This window comes from Pieris napi, chromosome 16 (assembly GCF_905475465.1).
Source record: "Pieris napi chromosome 16, ilPieNapi1.2, whole genome shotgun sequence".
Classification (NCBI taxonomy): domain Eukaryota; kingdom Metazoa; phylum Arthropoda; class Insecta; order Lepidoptera; family Pieridae; genus Pieris; species Pieris napi.
This window is the reverse complement of record NC_062249.1, coordinates 5,478,906-5,494,769: the sequence shown is the minus strand read 5'-3', so window position 1 is coordinate 5,494,769 and position 15,864 is coordinate 5,478,906. Positions and strand designations below refer to the sequence as shown.

The window sequence follows — 15,864 nt, the reverse complement described above, 5'->3', positions numbered from 1 at the left end:
AGACATCCCTAAACATCTTTATAGTTTTGTAATGTTGAAGGGGAGAAAAGGGTTTGTTAGGATCAGTGAAACCTTACGCTACGCTTATACATTACTTTTAGTAACTAATTTTTATAGAAATAAAAATAAACTTAAACTTTTTAAATTTGTTGTAATTTTAATTTTATTTATTTTTAATTATTTTAATTATTACTTTGTAGGTTAAGAAAATTGTAAATACTGTATTATAATATTAATTATAAATTAATAAATTGACATTTTATCATTAATAATTATTAAAACATATATTATTAGGTATTTAATTAATATATGTAAAATGCAGCTCCATAACTACAACAGCTATTTTAAACTAAATTTTTTTTATAGATATATAATAATATGTAAAGTATAATTAAAAAATGCATAAAATAATGACTAGATGTCAGCAAAATCACTACCCTTCCATTGATTACCAAGACTAGAACACTGAGCTATGACCACGGCTAATATTCTTAGAATAATATTGAAAACTTTACTTTAACATATGAAACTTAAAAACATTTTTTATAAAATCTCTTATATCATAAATGTTTTTATCACTCTTTTAAACGTCCGTTTATTAATGAAGTCGTAATTGTAATACAGTTGTAATACCAATACTTATCGCTCGCTATTCTAGCAGATTATAATATATTTTTTTATAATATCATCTATCGTCTTTCTTAATGTATAGTTTCTTGGTTAATCTTACAATAAATTAAAGACATTTAATGAAAGAATTTAGTAGCCATAGAAAAGAAACGACAGTAGGTCAACTGCAGAACGAAAACTAACACAGTTTTTTTTCTTTTCAGATATTGCCAATTTTTTAACTAGACAACCGGTGCCTTTAACAATTAGTGTAGTGCGACAATGATGCGATTACGGACAATACAATAAACGTTAGAATATAAAAAATCGGTTAAAAAACCGATAAAACAGTTAAAGAAGCTGTTAGAAAAAATGCATTTATGAGCGACTGTTGTGATAATTACGGGATGTATACCACGTGGTATAGCCGGGGGGAGGGGGGAATGCATCACCACCAGATGGGTCAGCTATACCATGGACCACCCATGATTAAGACTGAAGCTGGAGTTAATAGTGATTGTATGATGGCAGTGGATTATGCGCCTCCTATTAAGGTAAGATTTATTTTAATAATAAGTATTTGCTTTTTATTAGTTTTACTGCTTTGAGTAAGTTACGCGCAGCGTATAACCCTACTGGACCTGACTTCCGTGACAGTAAAAATAAATAAATCAGTAGCGCTACAACCTCTTTAGGTCTTGGCCTCAGATTTCTGAATCTGTTCCAAGATCATTTTTAAATCTAATAGGCAAGTAGGTGATCAACCTTCAGTGCCTGACACACGCCGTCGATTTTTTGGGTCTAAGACATGTCGGTTTCCTCACGATGTTTTCCTTCACCGTTCGAGCAAATGTTAAATGCGCATATAGAAAGAAAGTCCATTGGTGCACAGCCGGAGATCGAACCTACGACCTCAGGTATGAGAGTCGCACGCTGAAGCCAGTAGGCCAACACTGCTCCGTGACAATAAAGATTTCGGATTTATAGTAATAGAAGGCATCTTCTTTTCTTAAAAATGGTGACGTATTACTTAAGCTTAATCTAATGGATAAATGATTTAATTAATATTTTATATAGGAAGTAGGTAGCTATATTTGGAATACACGAGAAATGTCTAAGCTATCTGCAATATGTTTAACTACATCTTATTAAAACAGCGTGTTTTTGGTCTAGATACTGATTTTCATACTACATGGTGTCCTACTGTTTCGTTTACTTATTTTCATATTCAAACTACGTTTATATAGCAGGAACATTTTCAAATGTCTTGGTTGTTTATCGGGTGGATCTATTTATTATTGCATGTTAATAGCGCTTTTTTGGTCATATTTTTGATATATAAATACTTCACATTAAATGAAGTCTTAAATATAATATATATAAATTACGTGTCACGTTGTTTGTCCGCTATGGACTCCTAAACTACCGAACCGATATCAATCAAATTTCACATCGTGTGTAGTTTGATCCAACTTAAAAGATAGGATAGCTTACATCTCAATTTATACTCGCAACACTATTTTATTGCAAAATATTTGTTTATTATTTGATAGTCACAATTCTAACAGATGGCGCTGTGTTGAAAGTACCAACGTTTCACATAAGCTACAATTTAATGGCATAACCACCAAAAAAGAATGGTGGTCCCCATGACTGGTATTAATATATATTTTAACAATAACTATAATTACATTTATGCAATGTCATATTCTAAGGTCCACTCATCTTATTGGTTTAACCAACTGTTTTACGATCAGGAGGTCCGTAGTTGAATCCAACGACTCGATAAACACGTTATTTTAACAATATAATAGATCTAACAAGATAAGATAAAGAAACGTCTATCACTGTAATCTAATAAATAATAATTTAACAGCTTGACATAATATGATTTTTTTATTAACCACCTCAGGTATTGGATAAGTAATTAGATTTCCTTTTCTAATTTTGAACGTTAATTTCTCTGTTGGAGTATTATCGCCTAATTAAAGACATCAATGTTCATTTTAATCCAAGATGGAAGTTTTGAAAGCTTTAACGCATCCCCGCACTACAGAGTACGTGTTTGCGGGACTCACTCCAGGTAATCCCTCCACATCCCAAGAGCCGGGTAAGCAATACCCACGGAAGTCACCTCGGGCGCCAAATTGCCGCATAAGAGGTTCATCTTTGCATTCTTGGAGGCGATCAATTGAGCTTTAGAGACCAAATAAAGGTTACATAAAAAATCTTGTTCCAAGCGCCTAATCAATGAAGTGGAAACGTCGTCGTGCATAACTAATACTGTATTTATACTGTCTCAGTGCCAGGGTCCGCGGACAATGTGGCCTAGCGTTCGTTAAAGAAGATAGACATAGACATAACATTTATTACATACGAAAACACACAAAATAACAATACTCAAAGAAAAAATAAAATAAGACAACAAATCAAAAACAATAAACGTTAAAATTAAAAATTCCCTTTTGCCATTCGGTTCGCTTCAAGTGTGCAATGTGTGTGTGCTGTGGTTGTAATTGGCCCTGGTTCAGCATTATGCTGAGGAGCAAAAAGTTCCACAGCGCTGGTCATTCTGCCAGAGACCACAGCAGCTAGTTTGTGCCTCAGTAGCAAAGAAAAATAATAATAATACTGAGTAACATCATTTAGAGCCCTTCTGGGTCCAGCCTATACGAAGCATGCGACGAAAGCATTTCAATGCTTTTAAGCGCCGGCGGCTATCTTCTTTTACTGTCCAAGCTTCATACAATACAGAACAATTGTTCAAGTGACAGCACAAAGCTTTCTTAATTTTATTGATAGTTCCTCGGCAACATTCATAATGTTAATTTAAAAATTAAATATATACGTATATATATAAAAAGGTGAAACTGTGCTTTGTTTATGTTTGAATGTGTATTCCGTTTGTGGCTTTTGTGTACAATGTACTTGTTTGGATATTGTTTCGTGAGTAGCTGTAGCAATACTGTAGAGCAAATAAATAAATTTCCTAGCCGCTATCAAGTGGTACCTTCCCGACAGGCGTCATGTCAAATACTCGTAATATTCGTAATATTTTATACGTAATAATAATATAATTTATGCGCACCAAACAATTTTCACTAACCACGTATCCTAGACTCTGAACTGAGAAGTGAGAACTGGTGGTGAGCTGTAACTTAATAAATTTAATTTATTCCTTGTTTCATACTGTAATTTAAATAGCAGAATATTTTTGATCTCTTGAATGAGAAGAGAGTCAAAATTTCATGTATTGAAATGCTGAAAATGGTTTGCCTTTACAGAAACCGTGTCAATTAAGAAAGGCAACGAGTCTTCTATAATATCAAACTAATATAAAATAAATAATAAATTGTGATTATTCAGTAATATGTGAATATTGCTAATCTGAAAGTACCGTATTTACAGATCACTCGTATCCGTATTTAATGTCAGATCATTAGCTCAGTTGCAGTTGAACGGACGATGAATGGAATGTCGTTCGTTCACTCCATACACATAATTGTCTAGTAAAGGTTACAGACGTGATAGGATTTTAATTTGTTTCAAAATATAATGAAAAAATCAGCACCTAACCTTAAAATAATTTAATAAAGAAAGTATCAAAATTATATGCTTCCAAAGTACCTTTAATATCATTGTTGTATTTATACATATACTTTTAATGTTTAAAAAATTTTTTATTTGAATTTGGCTTTATCTAAGCATAACTATATTGATAGATAGATAATATATACAAGAATCTTTTTGTAAAATCGTCAGTCAGATCAGGTTATACATAAACTAATAATCATTTAAAGAAAAAAAAGAAAAAATAATAGCAAGTATAATAATTGGTTTTACACTCAATAAATTATTTATTTATTTTATACACGCCAGCACAAAATATTGTTTATTATGTTTAAGTTAATTTTTAATTGATCCAATGTGACCTTCAATGTGTAATTTATGGTTTATGTGTAATATATTTAAATATTTGAAATATTTTAGTTAATTAATCAAAGCTTTCTTTAACTGTACCATGTCCTTAGAAAATGCAATTAATTTAAATCTATAATTTAATTAAAAACATTTATACCATTTAAGAAATTGCATATCTATTTCTATTGTAATCGTAACAGGAAAAATGTTATAATACAATGACGATATTATCATCTATAATTTTTAGCTTTGTGCGTCTTAGATACACTTATTCTTAGAAATATGAATGATCATCAAACCATGACAAGTAAAACCATGTGACCAGCGTATGGAAATTAATTTGAACTATTTTGTTTATCATTATTAACATTACAATATTCACTTTCATGAGAAAATATACTAATACAATACATTATCCTTATTAATTAATTGTATATTACAATAGTAAAAAAGTATAACATCAGGCAAGAAACAGAATACTTATTAGAAAAAAATACAGCAATCAACAATTACACAACACAAAACAAAAAAGAAAATAACAATGCCTAAATAGAAGTAATTTAACAAATATCACACAAATCTCTGATTTATTGTCAGACATAAAGTTTACACATTTCCTGAAGCAGGAGCATGAAGCATTAATAAATTAGTTAATTATTATTAAAAATATATATACTATCACTGCGAAGGGACCAATGAACTTATTTTGTAATCTGAGAGATAAATAATTATTGACACTCTAAAATAAATCATCAAAGCCGATTTCTACCACAATTTTTTCTCTTAGGATTCCGAATCGATGCTCTGCGCTCAGAATTACTCTGCCAAAAATGTAATTGATTTGACATATAGGTAAGGTTCTAACACGTTTTTGACATACGAGAATCATAAAGGAACATTGACGTTCATAAGTGAACATAGTTATGAAAATAAAATAAATCAGTAGCACTACAACCTTTTTAAGTCTAGGCATCAGATTTCAGAATCTGTTTCATGATCATTTGTCAATCTAATAGGCAAAATGATCAGCCTTCTGTGCCTGACATACGCCGTCGACTTTTCGGGTTAAAGGCAAGCCGGTTTCCTTACGATGATTTTCTTCACCATTCGAGCGAATGTTAGATGCGCACATAGAAATAATTGCATAAGTGCGCAACCGGGGATCGAACCTACGACCTCAGGGATGAGGGTCACTCGCTGAAGCCACTAGGCCAACACTGCTCATCAAGTGTACCAGCGGTTCAACTCATGTTTACCAATATTATACTTTGCGCAAAGATTCTGGCTCACTAGCTAATATGTAATGTGACGTGAATACACCAGCACCCCCTTATAAGTCTATGCTAAACGCCCAAGTCTTCACACACGAGTTTCTTGCTCAGTTTCTTTAACTCCACTTTTTGCAATTAGTAGTTTTTATAACAAAAAAGGATGTTAATGGTTTCTAGTTAATCGTACCAGTAATGCACCATAATTAACAGTGCCTTGCAATAATTTATAGGTTCTTCGATTGGCAAGAATTTTATCACAGTTTAAATAACTGTAAGCCGCTTGATGAGTTGAGAATGCCTTATTATAAAATGTGGATTAAAGTACATCCTAAACCTATTAAAGTAGTCGGTCGGGTTACCATGGTAACGACGTTTTTATAATGCGGTTACAACGACGGAACTATAACGTTATAAGGCTTTGCTTAAATATAGTATTTGTATATTTCTTAAATGTATCTAATAGAAAAAGAGGCGTTCAAATCTTTGACGTGTGTACAACAATTAATTGGAAAAATATAATATATGTGTTAGTATAAGGAATTCTGATATAGGATTAAATGTTTTACTACATTTTTATACGTTATAAAATTTTGATTAGTCTTTGTGTTCTGGATTGACACGGAAAAAATTACTCTATAATAAGATAACAATTAGTAGGTACTCTAGCAACAGAAAGAGATTTCAATGTAACTCTTTTAACATACAAACCGTTTTCCGTTACAAACATAAATTACTGTGTTGCTGTGGTTGGTACTCAATATTGAAATATGATCGGAATCGATCCTTAAATTGCATAGCATTGAAGGAAGACATTTTGTAAATATCTTACAAATAATTTACCTCCAAAAGTCACTTTCAAACTTCTAAATTACGCACACCAACTTCAATGTGATTAACCTATTTTATAATTCAAAAAAACATTCTTAAACAGGTGCCATCGCTTTTTTGTTAGATTTTTCTAAACCTGTCCGCTTTCCTGTCAGATCACCCATTCACTGAACGATGAATGGACAAGAGTCATTCACCGGAGCTTAAAATCAACAGTTAACAAGAAGATTATTCACGTAATGCGGTTTTTACGAGAAAATAGGGCTGTCTAGAGGATGCTGTACTAAAGAACTTATAACCCACAAATAAAATGGCGTATGTGAATAATGTTTGTATGTTCAGTATTTCCAGTAGGTACTGTATGACATTGTAGTCATATTTGAGATAATACCAAAGTTCAATGTGGTACAGATTCCTGCTGATCTCGCTATTCAAGCGTACTCCTTAAGATAACTACTTCTATCAAACGTTTTAGCGGGAAAAGTATTTCTCTAAACATTTATTACTTCAGCCCTAAAGCCTACTATAAGAAAAATAAGAGAGATAGATGAGTGATGCCGTCCGTGGTGAATCGTGCGCAGCCGTGCGTACAGTTTCGATGCAGGTCCGAGTTTTTTTTGGCACGGGCTTAGATTAAAAATTTGTCATTCAAATTCTGTTATGCAAGGATGGTTTGGAGCGATAAATTGATATTACGGTGGCTGAATTAATATTTATTATATAGCAATATTTTAACTTATTTTGATCTTATACTAGAAGAATATGAAAGGTTGACAGTATCGGAGACCTCGGGGGTGAGCTCAACCATGGAGACAATTCTGACCATATTAAGGCAATGTTATAACGATTTTAAATAAATTTTAAATGTAATTTTTATTTGAAAGTAAATTATAAAGACAAAAAGTCCAGTTAACCAAATAATTAATTAGACAAATTCAAATTCGAAAGTTATTTATTCATTTAAGTAAAATTTGTACACTTATGCAAGTGGCCATCCAAATGGTAGTTTTATTTTCCACAGTTAAAGAAATGTATTAGGTTAATTGAATTTTTTTAAATATACATATCCTATAATACATTAACCTAAGTAATATCCAAAAAACAAACAATGATTCTTAAACCTCTAAGTATCCGAATCGCTTTATAGAGATATCAAAATAATAACTAAAGTGTACCAAATAATATTTGTATATTTATAAAAAAGCTAATCATTATTTGATGGACACAATTCCGGTGATCGTAAAGCCAATAGCTTCTGTGGCTTCCGAATGCAATTTGTGGTGTTGCACCCAACTATTATAGTAACTAGATTCCTCTTATGCAAGGGGAACTACACAGTAGCTCCACTGTTCATAAACTACCAATGCAATAACCCTCTTTACCTTTCTTTATAATTAAGTATAGATAATAAAATTATTAAGTAAATACCTCGGCATGGCATAACTTAGATTTGTTTAGGTATTTTTAAAAGTAAGTAAGTTGTAAGGGCTGATATTTCTGTTAAATATTTTCACATTAAGTTCTTCAAAAAACCCCACTGTTTTTGCCTCAGAATTCTGTATCTGTTGCTTGATATTTTTTTCTAACTACGCAAGGTACGGTAAGGTGATCACCATTCTGTACCTGACAGAAAGAAAAATCCAAACACACCTGTGATTCAAAAATACTACTGTAGGATTAGAATCTTCTTTATTAGGATTCTTCGAGGATATTAGGAGCTACTAGGTCAATATAGTTCCAGAGTTTTTATCTAAATAATTGTAGAAAGCAGTTAACGCAATGTATGTACTGGCGCATAGTTTGAAATTAATATTTTTTTCCATGTATGTTAAGAATGTACCATACAAAGTGTGTTTCAATTAATAGTAGCAGCGCAGTCAAAGCTTCAGTAAGTTGAAATTTTATTTCAGATATTTGAATTTAGAATAGATAAAACATTGGCTAAAGATTAAGCAAACGGGAAAATCGTATAAAGAAATGAGGGAAAATGAGAGAGACATGGGAGCTTGAGGAAATGATCGCCCTAACGACATCTCAGTGGTGACGTCATTAATCAACTTCCAACACATGGGGAGTACGGCAAGTGTACACGGCAACTAGCTAAAAGCAAAATTTTTATCTAACAACCCATATTACTCAATTACGATCAGTTTCTACACTAGTCGTAATTACTACGAGACGTATTTGTACATAAAACGGATATCGCGCTTTCTGCTGCCAATTAGTATTTCAGGTGCATGTTGGGTTGGAATTTCCGAATTCGATTTTGGGGATAAAAGACAAGAAACCATTTGTAACACTTTACATACAAGTTCAAATAGCATTCAAAAGATCCTTCTCCAATTAATAGTAGCAGCGCAGTCAAAGCGTCTGTAAGATAAACTTAATTTCGAATAAAAAAATGCCTAAACTTATTCTACAGACCGTTAAGTTTATTGTGCATTTGAGCTTTTTGCGGATTAAATACGCATCAGCAAAGCCATTCAACAAAAATCTATTAAACTTTAATTTTCGCAAAAATTTCAATCACTTTTTCGAGCAAAAAGTTCTAAAAACATAATCGGTTACAGTATTTTTAGATTTTTTGTGTTTATGATTTTTACTCTTTTTCCATTTTAAACTCCTGACTGGAAATACTGGTTTAAATAATACTATGACATTTAATCTGTAATTAAAGTAAGAGATACTCACTCGTCCCTTTGAGTTTCAGAGACAGTTGATTAACTATACTATAGACCAGTGTTCCCCAACGTGGGCCCACGCCCCACAGGGGGGCAATTTGATTTTTAAGGGGACTTATTTGAAAATTATTTGGAATATGAATCTCAGTATTTAATTATATGTTTTGAAAATTTACTGTGTTTCGTTAATCATTTCCTAGTAATTTCTTCTTAACCTATCATTTAAGTTTCTTAACTGTACAATTCAATTATTTTAATTAAAATTTTAGTTAGGCTAAGGTGGGGAATGGCCCAAGAAAGGTTGGGAAGCTTTAGACTGTTCAATAAAGCTGGTTTAACTTTTATGAATAACTATTATTCTTATTATTAAATTTACAGCACTATATATTATTAAATATTAAACTTTACCTATCACAATATGCCATTAAAGAAATCATGAATGTTAGATAAAATCGCTACCTGTAATATAAATCGATGGGTTTAGCATAATCATCAAAGCGAACCTATACGGAAAGGTAGTGTTGTGAATTGAAAAATCTATCTTAACACAAAGTAATAAAGACGCCTTTGCTATTCTCGAGAGTTTATTGATTCGTGAAGGCCTTCGAATTGAAGTTGAAACGCGTGTGTAACGCGGAGTTTGATTCCCGGCGAAGTAGTAATAGTTGCTGGCCAGGCATATACTTTTATTTTGGAATACCTGTTATTTTTTTTATGTATTAAGACCACAAAATCAGGACAAACACATGATATAAATTGACATACATACAAAAATATAAAAATGGGTGTCGTCCATATATGTTATAAATGAATACGACCAGCGCATTCAAGTAGATACAATAAACAGTGACAACCATAAAATTAAAAATACAAACTATAAAAGAACTAAACTATTTGAACCGAGAAAATATATTATTGGTACTGTGTCCTAATTCTACTCTTAGCTGAGGCCAGAGAACCATGAATAATGTCAAAACTGTGTATCATTATGGTAGCGACATAACCTATTATTTGAAGATGGTTATTTGATAGCCTTAAGATATCGAAATTTTGGTAATTCAAATAAATTTTATATGAACATTGAACATCATTTGTTAAACAACACATAGTACCTATTGGTTTACAGATTATTGAATTGGTGATGTATCTTTACAAACCGTGATCCATGTGGTATCCAATTATTTCAGTATTATTATTATTTTCTTATGTAGCCAAGTCCACATTTCAAGGATCGTCATGCTCGCTTAAATGTCACTGCTTGTGGCGGCGTCCATGCGTCGGGTTGTCTCTCTCCCTAAAATATGGCGAGGGGGCCGATGGCTGGCCATGCGTCATACTCGAGAACGGATGCTACTTTTGGTGCCTGGTCGTACTTCAATTCGTGTATGCGGTGATGTTAATTATTTCGACTATGTGTTTGCGTGTTGTTCCCACGAGAATGTAAGTGCGTGCTCCTATTTCACCATGCCTCCTGCTGATAGAGGACAACTCTTTGTTTTTAATTTATGTTATTATTATTAATTACTTAAGATGTCATGTGGAACATGGTTTAATGGTTGCAGCTCCTTACAAACGTTGTGTAAAAAAAAACATGGCGATTAAAAAGAGTGGCGGAGAGTTTATTGCCAGTTCTTCTCTTCCGTTCTACGCCCTTGATTTGAGAACTGGCACTAAATATAAAATTAGAAGCATTTATATGTATTTCTTTACAGACAAGTCATAAGTGTACAAAGTGTTACCAAAATGATTAAATGATTTTTGAATTTTGAATTTTTAACACCGCGCAAAAAAAATACTGTTAGTATTTTAGGGATGACATTCACCGAGTCCCCGATATATCAAGATAAACGAATCGTTTGAGGGAGTGAAGAATATAATTGTCTATACGATAAATAGATAAATGCGCTTTCAAGTATATAAAGTACAATGTGCAGCCATATTTGTGTGCCTATTTGATTTTATAAATCTCCAGATCTCTAGTCTACAAAACAAATATTGTTTCGATCAGAAAGGATTCTTTCCACAATTCCTGAGATTAGTTCCCGCAAATATTTGTTTTGGTTAAAGATAACACTGAAATAGGCGAATTTATATTTCCCCATGCCCCATTTGCATTAATTTACTTAAGTATAAGTTTTCACCTTTACATTAAAACTTCTATACACACACAATTTTGATATACCTAGTATTCGAAGCAGATTTTGAGTTTTCGTACGTATACATTTGATAGTTCAGCAAACTATCGAAACTAAGGAACCTATTGATGACGTCACCTGGGTATCAAAGATAGAATAATTCAAATTTTTATTTCTGCCTTTGAACTTATGAAGATTTAGGAACAACCCACTGTAGGCCGTCGTTGTGGGCACTTGAGCACTCATTGATTACCATGGGGCTTATAATAATCAACACGTAGGCCCGTGTTCCAACTGGTATCGTTATAACTTCGTTAAGTGCATTGTATTGTCAGATACAATAGATTGATTGATTGTTTATATACGTGGCGTAGTCATGCATATTATGACGTTAACAACTTTTATAACTTTTTTAATCGTTATATCTCAGAAACGGTGGCTTGTAGGTAAAAAAGTATATTTTTAATAGATAATTTTATGATCTACAATTTTTGTACTTTTATGATAAAACTTACCGTTTTGCTGAAAATCGCGAACTCATTTTTTTGACCTTTGCCATTGAATAAAAAAAAACCATACACGGGAATGATGGGGAACTTTTAAATATTATTTACAATTATGTTTTGAAGAATTTTACTGATTTTCAGCTTGTTGTAATTCTATGTACCTACTTCACTCTCATTTTTTGATCTAGATTGACCGGACTATTGTCAGATACGTCTAAATTATAAGAAAAATGTTATTACAGCTCTCTCAACTAAATTTAATTTTGATTAACGCTGCCTTAATCTCGACTAACATATTTCATAAATAACCAGACATATCACAAGTTATATCGTTGTAACTTATATGCATTATGTAATTCACGCTCGCAATATGGACACGTGCCGACCGGAAATACCGACCTGCGCTAAATAAACTCCTTTTACGGAGTGTTCGAGTTAACGAATGGTGATAACGTCATTATCTGTCACTTGAAACTGAATTTATTTCGTTTTTAAATTTCAATTGATATTGGATATTTTAAAAAGGGTGTTTATTTGGAGTAGAGACTCTTAGGACGTGGGGTTCAAGTGCAGAGGCGCTAATTAAAGATTTAAGTTGGCAATTGGTAGATAGTACCGGTGACCCCAGAGCTGGTGCTTTCCTCGCTCAACGAATAAGTGTCGCAGTACAACGAGGATACTTTTAAATTTTTATTAACGAACTGATTTATACATAGGCAGTCTTTATATTTATAATAGTTAAATATAAACGTGATAGCTAAAATTTTAGAGATAATTTCGATGGTTGCATATGATATGTATAAAAATTACGTACGTACGCTGACAGATTTACGAGTAGCCATATGTAATAATAGGCAAATTTATATTCAGAGTCGATGCTTAATTTTAAGTTTTACATTAAAAATCATATTGGCTTTATCATATTTTAATTATTATTATTATAGCCTCTTTCGGACATGACAGTATTTTTTTCTTTATTTTTCGTAGATTGTTCTTTTGTTCCACTTTTGCGTGTCCGTTTGCCAGGTGGCAAAGGCCTCCTCCAATCTTCTCCATTCTGGCCTTTCTATGGCCATAATGTCGTCGTCCCACCTTTTTGGTGGTCTACCTCTCTTTCTCTTTCCATCTCTTGGGTACCATTGTGTGATTATTTTACTCCATTTGTCCTTTCCCCTGATCATGTGGCCTGCCCATTTCCACTTTATCATATTTTAATACTTAATCTTATAATTAGATCTAACACAGTATTGGTGATTTAAACATAACGACGCCAGGCTTCTATATTAACATATAAAATGCGTGAAATTTCTCAGACACAGCCTTGCTATAGCCATTTCAGTAATAAATATTACAAATATTGAAATATACGTAGATTAAATCTAAAAGCCTTAAATTATCCTAGAATTTCTATAATGTCCAAAAATGGGGAAATTATTCATATTTATATGATTATTATTATAAATACCGTAAAAGAACATATTATAATATGGTAATGTTATTAATAGTTGTTTGTGTAGGACATAATAGGTCTAAGTATTTGGGTTATAATGTATATGTATACATATATGTAATTGGTAATCTGGTTAATTAATACTAAGACTGGTATTACAAATATTTCAAGTTTTATATGACTTTCAAAATAGCTTGGTTTACATGTTTTAATGGCTATAGATTTTTTTGTAAAAGGGGGAAACCGGTAGGAGGCTTATCTGACGTAGGTAACACCGCCGCCTATAGACACTCACATTGCCAGGGACTCGCAAGTGCGTTGCCAGCCTTTTATGTATTAGCACGCTCTTAAAATTAAAGCTGTTTTCAGTTGCGAATATTTGGAAATTTATATTTGAGTTTTATCAAACAACGCAGAAACAAACTTATTAGCATTGATCAAATCCTAAAACTTGACGATTTACGAATAAAAATAAAAATAATATAAGAATTAAATATTAAATACCAAGGTATAATTGAATAATATATTATGAATGGTAAGAATCTAATGGAAAATGTGGCACGCGTTGACTGTATTTCAATTGCGTTTAACATCAATATAGTTATTTATTGGACGCAAGCTTTATAGCGGCGTATAAATAATCCATACTTTTATTTATTACAAAGGCCGCTCAAATAAAAACGACTTAATAAACGAAATGAATGTTATACTTGTCCCTTTCCTTTTGCTTAGTGTAAACAGAGACCTCAATTTTTGGTTGTGGATTAGTTTCATGTTGATATCAACCTAAATTTAATAGTACTCTGAATGTATTTAAAGGGATATTACAAACAAATACGGTCTTAAATTTATCGTGAACTAGTAGACTCGGCCAAGCGTGGCTGTGGCTAAGATTTTTGTTATATTACATAGTAGTAAACTATTCAAGAGAAAAGGCAGGAGAACACCAATCCACCATGCTTTTTTGGTGGTTATTAAATTGTAGCTTATGTGAAACGTTGGTAATTATTTTGATAAGGATCAATACCTAGGTACGAATAAAGAGCCTTTTCTAGCGGTGGTATTTTAATAAAAAAAAGTTTTTTCTTTAAAAAAAAATTAATAAAAGGACGCTTATTGTGACGTAACTATAAAAGATAGAGACATGCTGTCCCGACATTTTTTATAGATAGTGATGTTTCTTGAAAAATTGTAGTACATAATTTTGTTGTACCTAGCATTAATAGTTTTATCACTACTCAATATAATAGCGCACACGATTGAAGGAAGTTTTTTTTTTACACCTTGGGTTAGATTATTCAAGTTTTAGTAAGCATCCCTAATTTTTTTGAAAATGAAACATAACCTATATCACTCGGGAATAGTGTAGCTTGCCAACGGTGAAAGAATTTTTGAAATCGGTCCTGTAGTTTCGGAGCCTATTCATTACAAACATACAAAAAATCAAACGTTTCCTCTTTATAATATTATATTATAGATATGTAAAGTGTGACAACTAAACTAATTCACTATAACTAAAACCTGTATGCAGTGTAGTAGTAATATTTATCCATTTTGAATTACTAAATATTATTATTTTTACTATGCAGGCTAAGAATAATGTAATATATATATATATATATATATAATTATATAATTACTAAATATTATTATTTTTACTATGCAGGCTAAGAATAATGTAATATATATATATATATATATATATATATATTACATTATTCTTAGCCTGCATAGTAAAAATAATAATATTTAGTAATTATATAATTATATATATATATATATATATATTTGTGTGGAAAATAAATTATTCTATAGTATTTAGGAAATACATTTGGGCTAATCCCAATTTTATATTATAACGTGTATTGAGGAAGCAAAACCACTTACGGAAGCTAATTAGCTGACACGCTTTTCTGATATATAGATATCTGATAGATAGATAATTGAGTCAATATCTGTTTACAGAAACGTGACAAATAACAAATGGTTCAGTAGAATTACTATTAAAATCCATTGCGCTAATACCGGCATAATTAGCACACCTATACACCTTCACGTACATACACTCACACACCATCACACAAAACACCCGAACAATGACATTTTGGTGTCAAAAAAAATACAGTGGTGTTACAACCTTCTAGGGCTGGGATTTCTGTATCTGTTTCGTGATTATTTGTTTTTTCTAAGAAGCACACACACGGTGCGGTGTGTGCCTGACACACACCGTCAACTTTTGTATCTAAGGCATGCCTATTTCCTCACGATGTTTTCTTTCATCGTAGTGAGTGTTAAATGCGCACATAGAGAGAGTCCATTGGTGCACAGCCGGGGATCAAACCTGCGACGTCAGGATCCCAAGCTTAAGCTTCTAAGCCAAACTTACATTAGGCCATCTGCTATATAATTTATAATACAATTTAGTGTATACAAAATTGCAAAACAATTTCACATACTCATTTT

The 15,864-nt window shown here is 32.0% G+C and overlaps 1 protein-coding gene across 3 annotated transcripts in view; it reads left to right on the top strand.

Annotated features, from left to right (window-relative positions):
* The first annotated feature begins 840 nt into the window (after positions 1-840).
* LOC125057267 (zinc finger protein rotund-like) overlaps positions 841-15,864 on the top strand; it is a 113,068-nt gene continuing 98,044 nt past the window's right edge. For all 3 annotated transcript variants that reach the window (XM_047660854.1, XM_047660855.1, XM_047660853.1), the window contains exon 1: positions 841-1,163. In XM_047660854.1, the coding sequence (XP_047516810.1) occupies positions 990-1,163 (174 nt within the window). In that variant the 5' untranslated portion in view covers positions 841-989. The remainder of the gene's footprint in view (positions 1,164-15,864) is intronic.